General features: G+C 37.2%; 1 protein-coding gene across 4 annotated transcripts in view; it reads left to right on the plus strand.

The window, feature by feature from the left end:
* The first annotated feature begins 215 nt into the window (after nucleotides 1-215).
* fam193b (family with sequence similarity 193 member B) overlaps nucleotides 216-23,204 on the plus strand; it is a 293,883-nt gene continuing 270,894 nt past the window's right edge. For all 4 annotated transcript variants that reach the window (XR_009515836.1, XM_059990125.1, XM_059990126.1 and 1 more), the window contains exon 1: nucleotides 216-511. Coding sequence is in view for 3 of the 4 variants with exons in the window: in XM_059990125.1 (XP_059846108.1) it covers nucleotides 317-511 (195 nt within the window). In the remaining variant the exon portion in view is untranslated. The remainder of the gene's footprint in view (nucleotides 512-23,204) is intronic.

A 23,204-nucleotide genomic window follows, 5' to 3' on the forward strand; every position in this document is an offset into this window, starting at 1 on the left:
ACAGGCCGGGAGGTTCTGAAAAGGATAGAACCGGACGCTACATAAACGTAGTTCTAACCAGACGCGGATGAAAACTGCTGCTTGACGGAACCCTCGCCTTGCCCACTGCCAGCATGAAAGATGGTGGGCGCCGCTGTGTGCATGTACCTGTGATAGACGAGGTGTTTTTTGCCTGCTTCCGGCTGACTTCGTGCCCCCCCCCCCCCCCCGGGCAGTCCCCGTTGTCGGCCATATTGGAGTGTGTTTCCCTGGAGCGCGAACGGTTTCGGAGCGACCGGGAGCGGGTCGGATCGGATCGGAGCTGGAGCGAAGCGGAATGAACTGTGCCGAGGAGAAACGCGTGGCCGGCCGGAGGAAGAAGAACAAACGGGGATCCGGCAGCAACGGCAGCGCCAGTGCGGTCGCCGGAGAGAGCCGCAGCCCCAGTCCGGCGGAGGGGACGCCGAGCCCGGCGCACGGCGAGCAGCCGGAGTCGGGGACCGGGACAGGCCCAGGCGCGGCCAGGGAGCAGGTAAAGCCCGGAGATCCCGGTGTTGGGGATCAGAGGACTGTGCGCTTGCACGGGCGGTTCATAACGGCGAGGGAGCAGACCCCTAGGCCATGTTTGAATTTCTTTCAGTGTGGTGGGAGTGTGGAGCTTAGGCGGGCTGTCAGGTGCTGGCGAGAAGCGCGGTGGGGGGGGGGGGTGGTGGTGGGATCTCCATTAAGTTGCCTGCGGCAGGGGTCAAGCCCCGGGTTTTTCCGCTCCCTGATAGAGATCTTGCAGCTTTCAGCCACTTCGGCTTTTGCATCTGTTAGAGTATGTACTGCTTAAATGGCCTTTCGATTGTTAGCCCAGTGTAAAAAAAATAGAGGATATGGTGCCGATGACTGGTGGCAATCTGCTCTGTGTGTGAACTCTAGCTCTGTAAAGTGTAAAAGAAACTGTCTCAGCTTCAAGTGCACCCTTGGTGTCTTTGCATCTTTTCGACATGTGAAAGGATGTCTTACACAAAACATCACAAAATAAGGCGTCTATAATCACAATGATTATTTTCATTGCCTTTGTTTTTATGTGAAATGGAATCAGATTTATTATCACTGGCATATGACGTGAAATTTAACTTAGCAGCAACTGTTCAATGTAATACATAATCTAGCAGGGAAAAAATAAAAATAATAAATAGACGAGTAAATCCGTTATGTATATTGAATAGGGTAAAAAAGTGCAAAAACAGAAATACTGTATATTAAAAAAAGTGAGGTAGTTTCCGAAAATTCAATGTCCATTTAGGAATCGGAAGGCAGAGGGGAAGAAGCTGTTCCTGAATCACTGAGTGTGTGCCTTTAGGCTTCTGTACCTCCTACCTGATGGTAACAGTGAGAAAAGGGCATGCCCTGGGTGCTGGAGGTCCTTAATAATTGACGCTGCCTTTCTGACACACTGCTCCTGAAGATCTCCCTGAAAATGAGCAAGACTTGTGTTTTCTCATCTTTTCCTTTCATTTAAAAAGGGACCTTTTGGCCTGTCCAATTCCTGCCAGTGCTTCAGAATCCCTTCAGTCCCATCTTTCAAATGGCAGTTTTATTATTTCTCTCATTTTCGTCAACTCCATCCTGGACCGCCTACATTTGTCTGCACAAGAGATAATTTAACCTTTCAAGACAAGTTAACCTTTCACAATTAACTCCTGAATGTAGGAGGAAATCAAACACACAGGGGACTGACACTGTCACGGGGAGAACGTGCAAACTCCACACAGTTAGGATTGGACCCAAACTGCTAGAACTTCACTCCTGTCGGAGCAAATACTTGTTGAAACAAATGTACCTTGGTGAAAAAGGTTAGTTAATGTTTTTATTTATTTTTATGTGTTCAATCCACTTGAGCATGGCTGCCAAAGATTGTTAGTTATCGGCTGAATTAATACATTTGTAAATACTTCTTTGTATGTGGAAGCTGGAAACCGGAAAATAAAATCGGAAAGCTGCAGATGATCAGACCAAGCAGTATCAGTTAGGGAGACATAGATTTAACATTTCAGTAAATGACCTTTCATTTGAACAGTCGTTACTTTGCAAGTTGTTTCCAACAGAAATGTGCATCTCGAGTTCAGCCTAAAATGCTTTTCTGGTTCTGTTGAACATGATAATTCATGATGGTAGATATAAAACAGTTTAGAAATATTCAGTACATTAATTAGCATCAGAAAATGTTGATGTTTTTATTTGATTTTGGAATCACCAATTGTATTCAAGTTCTTTGTAAAACTATTAAGGGTTTGTTATCTTGGACACGCTGTCTGGTTCCATTATGCTTTGAAAATAGAGTACCTTCTCACATTTATTTGAATGTTGAACATTTAGACATAAAGAATATTTGGCAGATTGTCAGTTCTCAAATACACATCCTTTTATCGTTTGTGATGGTATCTAGTCTGTCAAAGTATCCCAGTACATTTATTGTAGATGAACTATGCACAGAGTCACTGTTTAAAGGGGTAAGTTGCCACAAGTGGCACCTTGTGCCGATCAAGTGTGTAGAAGACCGTATGAAGTCTATGCAGTCCATTCTCCCTTCATGTACCATTCTTAAGCCTGCACAACAGTATATATTTACCATAGTGGTTAGCACAAAGCTTTATCGTACCAGCAATTTGGGTTAATTTTGCACTGCTGCCTGTAAGGAATTTGTATGTTCTCTCTGTGACCGTGTGGGTTTCCTCCGGGTGCCCTGGTTTCCTCCCACAATCCAAGGATGTATTGGCTAGTAGGTAAATTGGTCAAATTGTAATGTGATGAGGGACAATTTAAATTGCAGGGTGGAGTGGTATGAAGGGCCTACTTTGTGCCCTTTTCAATAAATTAAATAAAGTTAATTTTTTTTCTTTTCATCTTTGCAAAGTGCAGATTTGTGTCTGAAACCTGGCTTTCCTAAATGATGTGTGAATGCATATTACTGATGTGAAGTAGAACATAGAACAGTAAAGCATAGGAACAGGCCCTTCAACCTGTTCTTGTGCTGTGTCAAAACAGTTAAGCTAATGACATTGAATCCCTCTGTCTGCACAACGCCTATATGCATATTCTCTGCATATTCATTTGCCTATCTATGAGCATCTTAAATGTCTCCTTCCACCTCTGGCGGCATATTTTCGGCACCCACCTCTCTCTATGCAAAACAACACTTGCCTCACAATATCTCCTTTGAATTTTCCCCTCTCACTTTGAATGCACATTTTCTAGTATAGGATATTTTGATCCTGGGGTAGAAAGATAATGGCTGTCTATTTATGCCTCATGATTTTATAAACTTCTGTTTGGTTTTCCCTCAAACTGCTACTTTAGAGAAAACAATCCTAGTTCGTCCACCCCTAGTCTCTACTAATAGCACTGACTTCTGATCCAGTCAGCATCCTTATAAACCCCTCTGAGCCCTCTTCAAAACCTCCACATCCTTCCTATAATGGTGCAGCCAAAGCTGAAAGCAATACTTCAGATGCAGGTTGGTTTTGGTTTTGTCTTTTTTTTCCTTTGTTCATTTGGCTGTGTCACATTCTTGTCACCTTGGAAAAAAATCATTTGTTTTTATTTTGTTTAACATTTTGTCATTCCCTACTTTGTCATGGTCGCCACCATTTAATATTTTAATTTTATTTCAACCCTTCAGTCTGCCTGGAGTCTGTCTTACACAAAAATCTGGAAGTACTTATCAAGTCAGGCAACATTTGTGTGTGTGGGGGGGGGGGGGGATGGATAGTTGATATTTTGGGTAAAGACTTCTTCATTGTCCAGGTACTTGACCAACTGAGTTCCACCGTTCTTCTTGTGTTGCTTCCTTTTTCACGATCTGCACAAGAAAGTCTGCAGAATGTAGAAATCAGAACACACACATACACAAGATAAGATGCTGCAGGAACTCAGCAGGTCAGATAGCATTTATTAAAATGAATAACCAATCGATAATTCAGGCCAAGAAGAAGGGTCTTAGCCTGAAACATCGACTATTTATTCATTTTCATAGACGCTGCCTCACCTGCTGAGTTCCTGCAGTATCTTGTATCTACTTTTTTGGAGTCTCTGTTCTATAACATCTGTGTTGTGAATATAACGTCTAGATGCGCCTTAGTGTTAACTTTTTTAATGACCAAATTCAATTGGTAGCTGTAGATATCTGCAAAATGCTTCCTTATTTTCTTACAACGTAGGTGAAGACTTTATGGCCCATTGAGTCTATGCTAATCATAAGTGAATTACATCAATTCCATTTCTCTGCTTATTTTCCTGTGACTTTTTCATTTCCATCGACTACATCCTTATTTCCTTACTATCAAACTGAATTAGGGGTAATTAAAATAAAAGATTAGCTTATTTGTCAAATGTACATTGAATATACAGTTTTTACAGTAATGAAGATACGTACTTGTCAGCTTAAATTTGGGATGTGGAAGCAAACCTAGAGGCAACCCAAATGCTCTCAGGAAATTCTACAGTGCTGTAGGTTGGAATTGAAGGGAGTTGCTGAAGCTGTGAGGCAGCATCACTACCTGACATGCCCCAGAGCCGCCCAAACAGATGAGAGAAATGGCTGCCTTCCTTGTCACAGAAACACCACAAAGCTGCTTGATGTGATATTAATTGTCTAAAATCAAGTTAAAATGTGTAACACGGGGAAAAAAACGTTTGCCCCATCTGTTCAATGTGGATGGAATGCTTCACTTTCACTTAGATTTTCAGTGTAGCTTTCTCCTCCTTTGTTTACTTTAGAAAGCATCCACACTGTTTGTCTCAACTGGAACATAAGGAACGGATATTGTGGAAAATTCTGCTCATTCCCTCTGATAGAAAAAATAAGAAAGCAGAGTAGTGATGAGAGATTGAGAGGTGTGATGTTTCGAGAGACCTGGATATTTTGTACACATTGCATGTATAATTTTAGCAAGGAGGGTAGATGGTATGTTGGCTTATTTTTGCAAAAAGGGTTTAAGAACAAAAAGCGATTTGTTGTGCTACAGTTAGTTAATAAAATTGAACTAAGAATATTTCGTTCATGTCCAGCTTATTAACCAAAGGAAGGAACTCTGAGAATAAACGTGTGTTCACCCAGGAGGTAGTGGATCTTTGGGCTTCTTTCACTCAAGAGTTCTTGATGGTTTAGTCTTTCAGTATATTCTTGAAGGGGATTGATAAACTTTGGAAAGTTAAGTAAAACTATAGAACGTTGGATTGTTACAAGAAAGCTAGTATTGTAATTGATTCATTATTGAATCATGGAATTGACTTTGGGGCTGAATGGCCTACTCCTGCTTCCTCTTAGGCTATTAACTAATCCTGTAGCACATTCCACATCCTAATCACTGTGTTTAAAAATCTAATTTCCCATTGTTTTCTTTTTAGTAAACCTAATTTTCATGACTCCTGATTTTTGAGTATCTGTCTGTCCATCTGTTCTGAATGATCCACAGATCACCACTAAATCACATTTCAGAAAGAAACAAAAACAAATTTTCCGACTTTTCTCATGCTTGAAATCTCAGCATGAATTTCAACCTTCCTTTGTGCTTCGCCTTTCTTCTCCTGCAGCTTCATTATCTAATGTGTATTTGGTCGTTAGCTCTGCATTTGTTCAGTGTGACTGAGGGCAAGCAGGACCTGAGCTTGCAGGTAGTGACACTGCTGATTCTGTAACTGCTAGAACAATTGTTGATGGCTGTGAGGGACACTGGCTCTTTAGGTTGAGGCAGGTATTGGAAGCTCCAATGCACAATGCTTTGATACAGAATATTCTGCAATGCCCCCACCTTTGAATGGACGAAATGCTCCCACCGAATAATACTCAGCAACGTCCATCATATGAGTTAAGAATCTGGTTGTCAGTTTATTGTAACTTTGTTGTAGTTTAGATATATATTGGAAGACCAGACATAATTGTACCATTGGTTGGTTTGTGCCCATTTGGAAACTCAGTTTAAAATGTCAAGTGCAGTCTTGATATTCCACTGAAATATCAGAAAAGATTTGGGGCATTGATCTTTGGAGTGGAACTTCAACAATAAAACTAGTATTTGTATGTTGTCTTCACGTAGTTAAACATTTCAAGTTCCTTGCTAAGTAATTGCCGTTCTTTTGGCCAAGTTAGCTAAGAACAATTTGGGAGATCACCAAAATATCTATCAAGAAGATAGGGAGGTGGTGAGCATTAACGAGGAAGTGATGGGCAAATAGAATTGATGAGACTTGGGACGTAGACTTTGGATAAACCTATGTTGATGGAAGCTGGAAAAGGATGGGTTAGTTGAAGCGCATTGAAAAAAATCTGAAGTATTTCAGCAGCAGATGAGCTGATGTAGGAATAGGATCAGTATGTTCAGGCTGTAAAGAGCCTTTGGAGTTGGACACTAATCTCAGGATCAAATTCGGTTCTGGACTTAGCATAGTCTGGTTTAGCCATTGCTGATGACCAGAGTTTGAGTTGCTCTTGGAGGCATTGGATTTGGCTTTCCCATCAGTTAATAAAAAGAAATTTCAGCTGCTTTGCTATTATATTTTTGATACAGAAGGAGTGGCGTTCTTGAGTGACATTTGACCTTGGCTGAAATTGCTGCCAGAGATGACTTAAAACCATTATATGACAAATCAGTATTTGTGCTTCTTTCTTTTTACCATCTTATTTATGCAAGGAAAAATAGCTGATTAGAACTTGCACTAATAGATTGTATAATGTGCAGATAAAAGGTCAGTTCATAGAAGTTTCAGCTGATAACTTCCAGTCTGTTCAACTGGAATCTAATTCCAAAATAAGGAATTCATTTAAGTCAGAGTTGCAGTTAAGACTATAATATCAATTTATAGTAAACACTATAATATCTATTATAATACACTATAATAAAGACTATAATATCAATTTGCAGTAAACACATGAGGAGTCAAGAATCTCGTACCCTTTTCACCCTAAAAAAAAAGGTCACGTGATTGTTGCTTTTAGGAATTAAATGTCCCCAAGCTACCTACTGAATTTGTGACACAAAAGTTATGATAACTGGAATGACTGCAGTTAGGTAGGAAGTTATGGAGATATTTTAATAGAATGGTGAGAATGTTAAAATTGAGGCATTGTTATGAAGACGCTAATACTAAAGTGATTGGTGAATGGAATTTGATAAGATTTAGAATATAATAGGCAGCAGGGTTTTGGGAAAATGTTCAATTGTTAGTCAATTGTTCAATAGGAAGTCAATTGATAAATCTTTTGAAAGATGTCATCAGAACTCTGTGTTATGGGGAATAGCCATTTAATGTGTCTGGTCATTGGTTTAGCAGTTACTTTAAAATTTCACTAAGAATTTTCTCTTTTTGTTTGCAACACGCACTGAAATCAGCCAGATTACCATGTACATTGTTCCATGTACACTCAGTGGCCATTTCATTAGGTAACCTGTCATGTAACCTATTAGTCATGTGGCAGCAATTCAATGAATAAAAGCATATAGACATGGTCAAGAGGTTTAGTTGTTGTTCAGACCAAACATCAAAATGTGGCCTAAGAGTCTTTGACTGTGGAATGGTTATTGGTGCCGGATGGGGGAGCTCGAGTATCTCAGAAGCTGCTGATTTCCTGGGATTTTCATGCACAACAGTCTCTAGAATTGACAGAGAACGGGGAGCAAAAAACAAAAAAAAAACCATCCAGTGAGTGGCAGTTCTGTAGGTGGAACAGCTCAGAAGAGAATGGCCAGACTGGTTCAAATAGACAGAAAGGAGACTAACTCAAATAAGCATGTGTTACAAAGGTGATGTGTAGAAGAGCATCTTTGAATGTACAACACGATGAACCTTGAGGTGGATGGGCTACAGCAGCGAGCACATTGAATGGTATCTAATAAATAAAACTGAGGCACCTAATAAAGTTGCCACAGAATGTTTCCACCAGTGTTATTCTGTAACTGGTTGCAAAGGTGCATCAGCTGTATGGTGCTAATGTAGAAAAGATGTACCTTCTGATGTGATCATCCTAATATTTCTAATTCCATAAAATTTCGTATGCTGTCTCCTTTTCCTGATTTTGAACCATTTGATACCTTGCTTTAATAGAACTTAAACCCTTTGGAGTTTGGATAATTGTGAGTGGTGGTTCATATCCCAGGTACAATACTGTGTACTTGTCTTCATCATAATAAAATGATACTAGGAAATTGATGCCATTAGTTAATTTGTGTTTTTTAACTATAGTTGTTGAAAACTGGTAAGGCAACATTTTAGAAAAAGCTAAATATTATGGCTGCTAGAAATTAAAGCAGAAGCAAAATTTCTGGAAGTATTCATCATCTTTGGAAGAAAAACCGAGTGAATGTTTCAAGTCAATGACCTTTCATCTAATCTCACTTCCGTTGTTCCAATTACTTTGGCTGCTTTTTTGTTTTATTATTGAATTTGAATGATTGGCTCTCAATTTAGCATTATGTTTGTTTACAGTAGGAAAAGTCTGTTGTAATTACCTTTTTATGCGCTGATATTGCATAAACTGAACTGAAGGATGTGCTGGTTACTTGCCCAAATGTTAGGGTGACTATTGCTTACAAATTTGTGTTTAGCTGAAGGGTGCTGTCAGTAGCTAAATAGAGCCAGCATTAATATATATTGATATGGGAGAATCTGTTTTTTAAAATTATTTTGTTCATTAAATTAAGTATTTTGCTCATCTTTTGATTTTTGAAATCCTGCCATAATAACTTGAACAACTTCTGGCACTGAGTTACAGTGTGTAGTCATTTGGCAATGGTATTGCTCTGACATTGAATCAGAAAGCTTATCTGGTTCAGGTTGGGTCTGTTTTTGTGAACTCTTTGGTAACTCCATTAAATTAAGCTAATGAAAACGCAGGTATTATTTCTGTTTAACATAAAACTGCAGTGGTGTTTCAGCTCCAGCAGTCCTAATCTTGGATGCTGTCTGTGTCATTTATAAGTTCTCCCTTTGATCCTGTGGATTTCCTCCAGGAGCTCTGCTCTCTTCCCAATGAGGTGTGAGTTTGTAGGTAGAAATCTCATCATGAGACTTGAATTGATGGGGGATTGATGAGGATATGGAGAGAATGAAAAGATGGGATTCATGTTTGTAGGTGCTTGATGATCTGTATGACTCATTGGGCAGAAGGGTTATTCTGTCTGACAGCATTTGCATCAACTGTATTGGAAGTACTCTGTAATGCTCTTTATGGTGTGAATTATCTCCGGCCTCAGAGATGAACTGGGATCCACTCCAATTTGCTTACCGTCACAGAGATCAACAGCAGTTGTGATTTCTCTGGCTCTTCAGTCTGCTCTGGACAACAGGAACTTTTACGTAAGACTGATGTTCATCACGTACAGCCCGGTATTTAACACAGTCGTTCCATCCAAACTATCAAGCTTCAAGACATGGTTTCACTGCAGATAGATGCTCAATTTTCTTACCATCAGACTTCAAACATAGGGGATCGGTAACAAAATCTTTCTTTCCTTTTCAATCTTTTATTGAGTTTCATATATATATATATATATAAAGAAAAACATAACATAATAATGAATAGGTTATGAATACAATAGACTTGAAATTACATTGGTAATAAGATAATAATTTCCTATTAAACATCAACAGAAAAAAGTACATTAATCAATCAAGTCTGTATAACTATATATGAAAAAAAAGTCATCAAAAAAAAATTGAAAATAAGTAAAAGAAAATGTATATTGAAAAAAAAACACTAAACTAAACTAACATGGGCAATAATAACAGTTTATATGTATATGATAGTGTCAAAAAAACTCCGGAACTCCATACCTGAACAAGAATAAGCAGAAAGAAGGTCTGGAAAAGGTCAGATTAATTCATATGAAAATGTCGAATAAACGGTCCCCAAGTTTCTTCAAATTTGACTGATGAGTCAAAAATAGTGCTTCTGATTTTTTCCAAACTTAGATATGAAATAGTTTGGGAAAGCCACTGAGACGTGGTAGGAGGATTTACTTCTTTCCAGTTTTGTAATATGGACCTTCTGGCCATTAATGTTACAAAAGCAATCATTCGTCTGATTGAAGGGGAAAACTGAATACCATCCTCATTTGGTATACCAAAAATTGCAGTAATAAAATGAGGTTGTAAATCGATATTCCAAATTGAGGAAATGATAACAAATATGTCCTTCCAATAGTTATGTAAAGTGGGACATGACCAAAACATGTGGGTCTCTGAAGCCACTTCTAGATGACACCTGTCACATTGAGGGTTAATATAAGAGTAGAATCGAGCAAGCTTATCTTTAGACATATAAGCTCTATGTACAATTTTAAATTGTATTAAAGCGTGTTTAGCACATATCGAAGAGGAATTAACCATTTGTAAAATTTTTTCCCATTTACCTGTTGAAATATTATATCGAAGTTCTTTTTCCCATTCTTGTTTAATTCTATCTGATATTTCTGGTTGTATCTTCATAATCATATTATAAATAAAAGCTACTAATCCCTTCTGACAAGGGTTTAAGGTAAAAATCAAATCTGAGAAATCCATTGAAGTTGAATTGGGAAAGGATGGTAGAACTTTATGTAAGAAATTTCTGATTTGTAGATATCTGAAAAAATTAGATTTAGGTAATTTAAATTTGTTGGAAAGTTGGTCAAAGGACATCAAAGTACCTTCAAAAAAAAGATCATGAAAACATTTTATATCTTTCCTTTTCCATATGCTAAAAGCTTGATCTGTCCAGGAAGGTTTGAAAAAAAAATTAAGTAAGATAGGGCTATCAAGAACAAAGTTTTTCAGAGTAAAAAACTTATGAGATTGAAACCAAATTCGTAATGTATGTTTGATAACAGGATTAGATATCTGTTTATTGAATTTAACTAAATCAGCAGGAAGAAAAGAACCAAGAACAGAGAATAGAGAATATCCCTTTACCTCGTTACATTCCAAATTTACCCACTGCGGGCACAGTGGTGAATCCAAATCTAATTTCCAATACATTAAGTTAAGAATATTATTCGCCCAATAGTAAAATCTAAAGTTAGGTAAAGCTAAACCACCATCTTTTTTAGATTTTTGTAATTGCTTTTTACTTAACTTGGGGTTTTTATTTTGCCACACAAATGAGGAAATTTTTGAATCAATGTTATCAAAAAATGATTTAGGAATAAAAATTGGTAAGGCTTGAAATAAGTATAAAAATTTCGGTAAAATCATCATTTTAATAGCATTAATCCGACCAATTAATGATAGGAATAAGGGAGACCATCTTGTAGTAAGTTGTTGAATTTGATGAAGCATAGGTAAAAAATTCAGTCTAAATAAATCTTTATACTTCTTGATAATTTTTATACCTAAATAGATAAAGTTATCAGTAACAACTTTAAATGGTATCCTGTCATTCAGTAAAGTTTGTGCGTTTAAGGGAAATAATTCACTCTTATCCAAGTTTAATTTATAACCAGAAAAGCTACCAAATTGAGCCAACAAGGATAAAATAGCGGGAATAGACCTGTCAGGATCAGAAATATATAACAGCAAGTCATCAGCATAAAATGATAATTTGTATAACTTCTCATTACGGGTAATACCAAAAATATTAGGAGATTCACGAATAGCAATGGCTAAAGGTTCTAATGCGATATTAAATAATAAAGGACTTAAGGGACAGCCTTGTCTCGTACCACGAGATAATTGAAAAAAAGAGGATCTATAATTATTTGTAAGAACAGAAGCAACAGGTTTATAATATATTAATTTAATCCATGATATGAAGTTGGGACTAAAATTAAAATTTCTCAATGTATTAAATAAGTATGTCCATTCAACTCTATCAAAAGCTTTTTCAGCATCTAATGAGATAACACATTCTGAGATTGTGGGTGATGAAGTATAAATTATATTAATCAATTTTCTAACATTAAAAAAGGAATACCGATTCCTAATGAAACCAGTTTGATCTTCTGAAATAATCTGTGATAGTACCTTTTCTAATCTAATGGCTAAAATTTTTGTAAGAATCTTAGAATCTACATTTAATAATGATATAGGGCGATAAGATGCACATAAAGTAGGATCTTTATCTTTTTTAAGAATTAGATAGTAGCTTCATAAAAAGATTGAGGTAATCTCTTCTTAGCAAACGCATCATTAAAGATTTCACATAACCAAGGGGAAAGCAAAGAAGAAAAAGTTTTAAAAAATTCTACAATATAACCATCAGGGCCAGGAGCTTTCCCTGAATTCATTGATGAGATAGCCTCTCCTATTTCGGCCATAGAGATAGGAGCATCTAACAAGCTACGATCTTCATCTATCAGTTTAGGAATATTCAAATTGTTAAAAAAATTATCCATCATGGACAGGTCACCATCAAATTCTGATTGATATAAAGATTTATAAAAATCTTGAAAAGTGTTATTGATTTCTTTATGATCAGTAGTTAAATTACCGTCTTGTTTACGAATTTTAATAATTTGTCGCTTAGTCGAAATAGCTTTTAATTGATTAGCTAACAGTTTACCAGTTCGATCACTATGAATATAGAATTGAGCCCTGGTCCTAATTAATTGATTTTCAATTGAAGAAGATAATAGTAAACTATGTCCCATTTGAAGCTCAACTCTCTTCTTATAAAGTTCTTTGGTAGGAGTCACGGAATAAATCTTATCAATTTCCTTAATTTTATCCACTAATAAAGCAATATCTAAATATCTTTGTTTTCTTTTACCAACGGAATATGAGATAATTTGTCCACGGATAAAAGCCTTAAAAGAATCCCAAAATATTCCTCTGTCAGTTTCTTCAGTATAGTTTGTTGAGAAAAACAAGTCAATTTGCTGTTTTATGTAGGTGATAAATTCTGGGTCTTGAAGCAAAGTAGCGTTAAGTCTCCAAGATCTAATATTATTGGAAAAGTCCGAAATCTTAATAGATAACTTCAAAGGTACATGATCCGAAATAGTAATAGAATCATATTTACAATCAATAACATCCGTTAATAAACGATGATCAATAAGAAAATAGTCAATTCTAGAATAGCTATGATATACATGTGAAATAAATGAAAATTCTTTATCTTTAGGGTTCAAAAACCGCCATATTTCAGTGATTCCCGAATCAACCATAAAAGAATTAATAAGTGAGGCTGATCTATTCGGAAGAGTACGGATAGATTTAGATCTATCCATCGAAGGATTCAAACAACAATTAAAATCTCCACCCATTATCAACATATATTCATTTAGATTAGGAAGGGAAGTAAATAAACGTTTAAAAAATTCAGGGCAGTCAAAGTTTGGAGCATAAATATTAACTAGAACCACTTTTCGACTAAAAAGTGAACCAGTTATCAACAAAAATCAGCCCTGTGGATCAGAAATAATTTCATGATGTGTAAACGAAATTGAAGGGTCTATAAAAATAGACACACCCCTAATTTTGGCAGTACAATTCGAGTGAAATTGTTGACCCTTCCGGAACCTAAAAAAACGCTGATTATCCTCCCTCCTAATATGGGTCTCCTGTGCAAAAATAATATTAGCGTTCAATCTATGGAATACTTTAAATATTTTTTTACGTTTAATCGGATGATTTAAACCATTAGTATTCCAAGAGATAAAGTTAATAGATTTATCCATCATGCCAATATTAGTTGTGTATATCATAAAAGGTTAAAAAGACACATAACCCATAATTCAGGAAGAAGGAAAATTGATTCAGGAGCAACCGGAGAACATGACACCTCAACAATATTAATAATTTAAAGTCGGCCCATAGACTAAAAGCAAAAAAATAAAAATCAAAAGCGTGAAAAAAGATCCCTACCCCCTCCCCCCACCCTTTGAAAGAAAGCCAAGCGGCAGGCGCATAATCTAATACTAACAGTACCCCCATTTCAAGATGGCAGCTCAATAAAAAGATTAAAAAAAACTATGTAACACCCAGATTTAAATATAGGGTTGCGAAGAAAAAAAAATATATATCAGTCAGAATGAAAAAACTAATATAAAAAAACAATCATTAATAAAAAAGTATAAACATTAAAATTTAAAAGTGTAATATACCTTTTAAAAAAAATTCCATATTCAAATACAAGAAAGATGACGTTTCATAAGCAAAGGCTTATGGGAAGAAGAAACGACATTTTGAAAAGCCATATTACTAAATACAAATGTAAGTTCAGCAATCTATTAAAAGAAATTTAATAAAAAAAAGTTATCAAAATAGGATTAAAAGAAAGGATTTAATAGACACTACAATATATAAAGAAAAGACCAAAAAATCCAAAACATTCGTCCCATTTCTAAGTACAGGCAAACAAATAAATGCTTACAGAAAACAAAGTCTTGCGGGAAAAAGAAACGACATCTTGAAAAAAAAGTAAATCATTATTACAAAATATAAACGTATATATCCGAAACAGAAAAAAGAATAAAAAAAAGATATTATAAAAATTAAAAAGAGCATCTATAAACAATGATGATTGTTAAAAAAAAACCAGACCCGTAGATCAGGATAAGAAGTTATAACCCAGCTTCATAGGTTAAAACTTAAAATGAAATGGCATCCTCTCTTCGAAAAATCTTCAACATAACACATAGTTCAAGTTGCACTAGAAGGTCGATATTCTTCAACAAATTTCTTCGCTTCTTCCGGAGTGTTAAAAAATTGCTGACTGTTGTCGTTCAGCGTAATTCTAAGCTTCACTGGATACATTAAAGCTTGTTTAAGTCCAATCGAGTGAATCTCTGCCATCACTGGTTTAAAAGCGATTCTCGCTCTCATTACTTCGAACGAATAATCTTCAACAATACGAAATGTGTTGGTGTTGTAAGAAATCATACCTTTTTTACGAGCTGATCGAATTAAAAGCTCTTTCTCCCGAGGATAATGAAGGCGAACAATCACCACTCGTGGTTTACCAGACACAGCCGAAAATCTCGCAACTCTGTGAGCACGGTCGATAACAGATTTAGCTTGCAAACCTTCACCACCGAAAATTTCCCACAGTAATTTAGAGAAAAATTCAGTTAAATCACCGGACTCAACTTTTTCGGGAAACCCGATGATTCGCAAGTTCTGTCTGCGAGATCGGTTTTCGAGATCAGTAATTTTAAACTTATACTGATCTACTGTTTTAACAGTCGAACGTATCTTCTTGTCCAGCGCTTCAATTGTACGTACTTTTTCACAAATTAATTTTTCAAGAGTCGTGAACTTATCTTCATGCCGCTGAATATCCGATGCCTGCGATTGAAGCTTATTATCAAGCGATCTAACAACTCCTTCAAGTTCAGACATTTTCGTGGTAAGCGTGTTTTCCAAACTTGCCAGTTTACTTTCCAAACTTTTTGCTTTACTTTCCATTTTACTTTCCAGCTTGCTTTCCAAACTTGCAAGTTTAGCATCCAGAAGATTAGAAATTGCGTCGATAGATAAAGGCTCCTTAGACGATTTCTTGCTTGTAGCCATTTTAAGTTTGACAGAATTAGATCAAATATAGTTTTAGGAAAAAAAAAGTTAATCGAAAGTATCAAATATGATTAAATTCGAAAAGATTTGATTAAAGGGTGATTATAGTTGAAAAAATAAAGAGCGCCTAAAAGGCAGATGTTTACGTCGCCATCTTGAAACTCCCGCCGGTAACAAAATCTTCTTGCTGACCATCAACACAGGTGCACCTCGAGGCCATGTGCTTAACCCCTGTCCATGCTGTACTGTCTATGTACATAACTGTGTGGCTAAACACAGCTCCAGTGTCATCTTCAAATTTGCTGATGATTCTGTGGTGCTACAAAAATGATCTCTCATTCAGTGTCAGCAAAACTGAAGAGATGATTGGTGACTTCAGAAACGGAAAGGAGGGTGATTAAGCACTAGTCTACACTAGAGAATTAACAGTGGAGGGAATCAGTAGTTTTTAAATTACTGTCAGTTAACATAGTAAATGACAAGTACTAGTCTCAGCACAGATGCAATAGTAAGGAAAGCATGCCAGTGTCTTTATTAGGAGGTTGAAAAGGTTTGGCTTTTACTGAACTCTCTACAACCTTGTACACTGGTAGTATCTATAGGATGCACTACCTTAAGAAGTATGTCTATCATCAAAGATCCATACCACTTTGGCCTTGCCATCTTTTTCCAGCTACCATCAAGTAGGAGATACAAAAGCTTGAATTCACACACTGCCAGAACAATTACTTCATTTCAGTCATTTGGTTCTTCAACGAGCCATCAAAGCCCTGAACACTATAGCTAAGCAACTCTATGACAACTTTGACCACTTTGCTCTAAAATGACTTTGATTTTTTTTGTTTCGAATTATGTTTCTTTGCCCTCATCGGCTTTGCTCAAACAGCGTTTATCACTTCAGACTGAATACAATCTATTAACGACTCAAGAAAGTGAATCTCTTATCTCCAAGTTGCAATGTGAGTTTTATGAACATGGAGAAAAAGCAGGGAGGCCGCTAGCCCATCAATTGCCTCAAAAAAAGGCTAGTCATGGTATACCTGAGATACGGGATGCACAGGGCATAAAGCAAACAGATAATGTAGAAATTAACTCATGCTTCCATAGTTTTTACCAATCACTGTCCTCCTACGATTTATCCACCACCCCATCAGGTCTAGATGATTTATTTAAAAAGCTAAACATCCCATATATTGATCTGCATGTAGTTGCTGATCTGCAGAAGGCAATCAGGACTCTGGAGACAGACTCAGCATTTAGGAGTATGCAGAGTGGAAAGTCCCCAGGCCCAGATGGATATCCTTTTGTACTTTAAAAAATGTTTTCCACTCAACTTTCTCCATTACTTTTGCCTGTTTTTGAAGTCTTTTTTTATCCCACTCCCTACCTCCACAATGCGTCAGTTATTTCATTAATTTTGAAAAAGGCAAAGACTCCCTTGAATGTAGTTCTACCGACCAATCTCCCTTTCAACTATGGATACCAAAATCCTTGCAAAAGTCCTGGCACACTGTATGGAGAAGATCCTATCATTAATGATCTCACCTGATCAAACAGGTTTTATAAGAAATCGGTACTTTTTAAAAATATAATGTCTAAATCTATATGATTTCTCTGCATCTAGTACCCCAGAGTTTATTCTCTCACTTGATACTGAAAAGGCATTTGACCGTGTGAGATGGGACTTCCTTTTCTATACTCTCCAAAAATCTGGTTTTGGTTCTACATCCACCTCATGGATTGAAGTACAGGTGGCCCCTGTTTTTCAAGCTTTATGACACCTCGCTGTTACAAAAGACCTACATTAGTTACCTGTTTTCGCTAACAGAGGGTGTTTCCACTGTTAGGAAAAAAAGGCATCGCGCGCCCCGAGCAGCCAAGCTCCTGCTCCAGAATGCATTCTAGCCGGCATTGCTTAAACATGTGCCTTTGAGTATCTGTGCTTTATGTTGATTTATTTTGTGCATCCGTTAGGAAGATAAGTTCTAAGGTATCAGAAAAGCCTAAAGGAGCTCATAAGGGTGTTACACTTAGCGTAAAACTAGACATAATTAAGCATTTCGATAGTGGTGAACGAAGTAAGGACATGGTCTGCGCATTGAACCATTTGTACTATTTATACGCAGAGAGAAAGAATCTTGAAAGCTGCCGATGTTACTATAGGGTCTACTCGTAGCAAAGTGGTCTCTCTTAGTCGGCATCCAATAATGGATGAAATGGAAAGTCTATTGCTTGAGTGGACTGATGGGTGTACAAAGCGTGGTGTTCCATTTAGTTATCTTATACTTAAGGAGAAATCAGTCGGTCTTTTTAATAAGCTGAAACAGAATGCACTGGACGATGATGATGAAAGTGTTGCAAAAGTGGAATTTAAAGGTATTCATGGGTGATCAGTTTCTGAGGCGAGGGCAGCTTCATAGCTTAAAGTTTACCGGAGAGAGTGCTTCGGTTGATACTGAAGCTGCTGAAAAGTTCCCAGCAGAACTGAAGAAAATAATTACAGAAGGTGGTTATTCGTATCAGCAAGTGTTTGAATGTGATGAAACTGCAACTTATTGGAAAAAATTGCCGAGCACCCCAACCTCCGACGACTCAGCTAACACACCATCATTAGTGTGCTAGCTGTCTTCCTGATTCCGGTAAGTGAAACTACACCGTACGTACCGTATATTCCGGGGTATAAGCTGACTTGGAGTATAAGCCGACCCCCCCCCCCCAATTTCAAGGTTAAAAAAGTGACTTTTTCATGTTACCTTTGTATAAGCTGACCCCTTTTGTAGAGGTTTTTGACGTAACCAGAAATGATCACAAGATCTCACATGCCGGTACTTAGCTTTGCCAGATCCGGACCCTGGAAATTTTGTGAACCAGTACCTGCTAAGAAAACAGGCCTACACATTGTAGAGCGTTATAGGCAAATTCTTAATAAATAAATCAGGGAGAGAAATTTTGGATTAGGTTTCCAGTGGAAAAGAATCCTCTGAAATGTAACCCCTGTGAAGCCATTTAGTGCCCATCCCAATCTCAGTAAAACATAACGCAGGGTGGTGGGATCAGGGTACGTGTACTCAAAATTGAGTTTGCGACCACCATGTGTATAAAAGATTAAAACAAGTGCGATATGATGCTGGCTTCAAGCTGAAGGTTGTTGACTTTGCTGAAGGAACAAATAATTCTGCAGCTGCTAAGAAGTTTAGTGTAATCGAGAGAGAGTGGAGAAAGGCAGAGGACACGCTGAGGGAAATGCCAAAGACGAAATGTGCAAACTGCAGGAAATCATGCCAGTGGCCAGAACTGGAAGAAAAGGTTTTAGAGTGGGTGAATCACCAGTGATCATCTGAATACATTGTTGCCAGAGAAATGGTTCATGTTCAAAAGTTGAATGGGATGAAAAACACCGTGAGGTCAGTGAAAATTTCAAAGCTACGTGAAGTTGGTGTACCCGATTTATGAGTAGACGTGATCTTGTGTTGAGACAAAAAGCAAAGATTGCTCAGAAAATTCCCTTGGGGTGTTGTTTACATTCAAGAATGCTGCTGGATGGACGAAGTGGGTTAAAGAGGTGTGGAGTCGACGTCCGGAAGGTGTCAGGAAAGAAAAGTCGCTACTTGTCTGGGACATGTTCAAAGCGCACTTGTCCGATGAGACAAAAGCAGCGTTGAAAGCTGAAAATACAGACATTGCAGTCATCCCCGGTGGTTTTATGTCCGTGCTTCAGCCACTAGATATGAGTTTAAACAAACCAAAGAATTCATGTGTCGACAGTGGAACCAATTTGATTCAAGAACAGCCGATAAATACGACCTGTTCACTGTGTATCGTTTTTTCAAAGTTGGCACCCTCTGTATAAGCCGACCCCCTAATTTTAGGACCAAAAGTTAGGGCCAAATTCTCACCTTATACACCGGAATTTACGGTACATTATTTCTACTTTATATAGGCTGTGTATTTTTGGTATTTGGTATGATTTGGCAGCTTCATAGATTAAAGGTTACTGGAATTCAGTACGTTGTGAGATTATACACTACATAGTGAGATTTTTGCTACGCTAGACAGTGGTGTAATTGCAGGAAAGCATTTCTACTTTATATAGGCTTTATATCATATCGTTCCTGCTTTTACTATATGTTACTGTTATTTTAGGTTTTTAGGTTCTATGTGTTATTTGGCATGATTTTGTAGGTTTTTTTTTGGGTCTGGGAATGCTCACAGATTTTTCCCATTTAAATAAATGGTAATTGCTTATTCACTGTATGACATTTTGGCTTACAAACAGTTTCATACAATCAAACAGTTACAAACAGCTCTACCTTCGGATAATGGGGGAAACCTGTACTTTACTTGTCCCCGCTGGCAGCAGTGCGTATTAATAATTGTGTATCATCCTTTTTTGAAGTGCAACATGGCACAAGACAGGGATGCCCTTTATCTCCACTCCTTTTTGCTGTGGCAATTGAGCCAGTCGCCATAGCCCTGAGAACATCAGTTAGTATCAAAGACATCCAGAGGGGAGCTTTGGAACATAAATTGTCACTGTACGCGGATGATATGTTCTTGTATATCTCAGATCCAACTCAAAGTCTCCCAAATGTATCAATGTTACTCACTAAATTTGGTCAAATATCTGGTTATAAAGGTAACTTTCAAGAGTGAACAAATGCCAATTAGGACCACATGTTTGGATATTTCTTTTTCTGTGACCCCCTTTAGAATCAGCTATAGGGAATTCATATATTTGGGGGTCTGGATATCACATAATTACAAAGACCTTTATAAAGCCAACTATCAACATCTCCTTTCCAATCTTAAACAGGAATTTGAACGTTGGAATTCTTTCTTTCCCTTAGCGGGTGGATTAATACTATTAAAATGACTGTCCTGCCCAAATTCTTATACATGTTCCAGAGCCCCCCAATTTTTCTAACAAAGTCTTTCTCCAATAACCTGAATAGTCAAATTTCAAGCTTTATTTGGAATAAAAACAGCCCAGAGCAAAGGAAAAAATACTGCAGAGGGCTTGTAAAATGGGGAGTTTGGCACTTCCAAATTTTCTACGTTGCTTCTGGTCAGCAATTTTATATTGGACAAGAGATGATATTGCTGCTCCAAGCTGGGTGATCATGGAGATGTTATCCTTACAATTTACCTCTTCTTTGGTAATATATGCTAAACTACCGCTGTCACAACCTATATCTAGTTTCACACTGAATCCAGTTGTGACGTACTCCACTAAAATTTGTTTCCAATTTAGACGTCATTTTACACTTAACCTCTCACTCGCTACACCAGTAGCAAAAAATTACATGTTCACCCCATCAATAATGGATGTAGTGTTTGATATTTGGTCTAAATGCGATATCACTTTATTGTATAATCTCTACATTGACAGCAATTTTGCCTCTTTTGAACAGCTAGTTAAGAAATTTGATATACCTAGGGTGCACTTCTATAGATATTTACAACTCAGAAGCTTTATGGCCTCTCATCTTGAGTGCTTTCCCTACTGCCCCTCTTCATCGCTCTTAGATTCAGTCCTTAAGTGCAAAATCTTAAGTGAAACAATCTGTAAGCAAAATCTATGAGCTACTTAATGTAGTTAATCCTGAGAATTTGGATTTATTAAAACATAAACTGGAAGAGGATATTGAGGAACAAATTCCAGATGATATATGGCAAAAAACAATTCATAGAATTTTTTCGTCCTCTGTGTGTCTTAGACATGTTCAGTTTAAAATTGTGCACTGCTGTCATTGGTCTAAAGTTAGATTGGCTAAGGTTAATAAAGATCTTGACCCAATGTGTGACAGAGGTAAACAATTTCTGGCTACACTGCCATATGTTTTGGTCATGTTCAAAATTAGTAAATTTCTGGGGTTTGATATTTGAAACTTTTTCAGAAATGTTTGGACAATTAATTACACCATCTTGGTCAATAGCACAATTTGGAGTGCCTTCTCAGAATGTTAACCTCAGCAAATTGCAAACCGATCTTGTTGCTTTTTGTTCACTTCTTGCCAGAAGGCTCATCTTGTGCAAATGGAAAGACTCTTCCCCTCCAACATATGGACACTGGATCAAAGATATCATGTACGTTATAAAATTTGAGAAGATCTGCTATTCGGTCAGGGGGCAGTCTGCAAGATTTAACACCACTTGGCAACCTTTTTTAAATTTTGTCAAAAATATGGATGCTGAAAAAATTATTTGAATGTGTAAGGTGCTCTATCTTTATATGTACCCTAGGTCTTTTTATCTATCGTGGACTGGTCTGGCTGGTTCTATTAGTTCTTGTTTATTGGGGGGGGGGGGGTGGAAGGGTTCTTTTTGTAACTGTTATAAAATAGTTGGTTGTATTATAACATATGTTCTGGAATTTTTCTTTGTTAATAAAAATAATTTGATAAAAAAATTGTGTATACATTGTTGAATTTGTTTTCCTTGTGAATGTTGCTTATATGTTGCTATGTGTCTGTGATGTGGTTGGAACTAAGTTTTGCATTGCACTTGTGCATATGCAATTAAACTCAATTTAGATTTTGAGTTTGACTTTTCATTGCACTGTGTAACACTAAATCTAGCAAATGCTGTAAATTTTCAGCACATTAGGCAGCTTCTGTGGAAGGAATAAAGGAGAATTAATGTTTTGAGTCAGTGATCTCAAAACAGATTTCTATATCTGTAGTCATTTGCTTTTGTGCTCTGATTTTCTGTTCAAGCTCTGTTGTAGTTATGGAGAGAGATCCTTTCCTGGTCTTCACAACAGTGGAAATTTCAAGCATTTTTCCTCAGTGGCCCCTCCTCTCTCTAATCACTGAGTGATAAGTGATGCAGTGGAGTGACTAAACACCAGCTGGTTAACACAGCAGCTGGGCTGGCAGATTCCACTCATTTTGCTAACACACTTTAATTCAGACTTCAGTTTCAAAATGCTGCTCTGAGTTGAAATATCTATAGGGCCTTGAAGTTTTTTTTAATTGATTGGAACTTGAATTTCAGCCTCTGATTTTCGACAGTGCTGCAGTTTAGATGTTGCTAATTGTCAGCTCATTTCTTAATTGTAGTCAGCTGGTATTCTTTTCCTGCTTTGGTTGGCAGAGAGATCTGAAAGAGAGATGCTTTGGAACAAGCTTCTGATTAAAATAATGATGCAGGTGATTGGAGAAACTGACTGATAGTTATATCCGCAGGAAGTATCAGCTGCTTTTTAGATTTTGCCTTATTTTGCTATGTAAGTCATTTGGCCACCACGTTGGCCTTCTTTCAGAACTTGCTGCTTGTCAGGACAGTCTATTCAACAACATGGACAATAATCATTCGATTTATATAATTAAAAAAGTCCTTTGACTGTGGGAGGCTGTGACCTAGTGATCTATTTCTTGCTTTTAGGAACTTCCTCCAGGTGCTGTGCTTTCCTCCTGCAAGCCAAAGACATACCAGTTGTTAGGTTCATTGGCCGTTGTAAATTTTCCTGTGATTAGGCTCAGATTAAATCAGAGGATAGTTGGGTGGTTGACTTGAAGGGCAGAAGGGCCTACTCCGTGCTGTATCTCAATAAATAAATTTAGAAATCAAATGTTTGCAAAACTTGTTTTAAAATAGAAGTTACATTTATCTTGCCTCAAGTATATGATTGAACTATTACATTGACCAGTCTCATCCTTAACTTTCTTCAGCATTGTTATATGTGCATTGCTATCCAAGATATATTTGCCAGGTTTGGTTTTATGGAAAATTTAAATTTTATCTTGTTG

The sequence above is a fragment of the Hypanus sabinus genome, chromosome 15, assembly GCF_030144855.1.
Source record: "Hypanus sabinus isolate sHypSab1 chromosome 15, sHypSab1.hap1, whole genome shotgun sequence".
In the NCBI taxonomy this organism is placed as follows: Eukaryota; Metazoa; Chordata; class Chondrichthyes; order Myliobatiformes; family Dasyatidae; genus Hypanus; species Hypanus sabinus.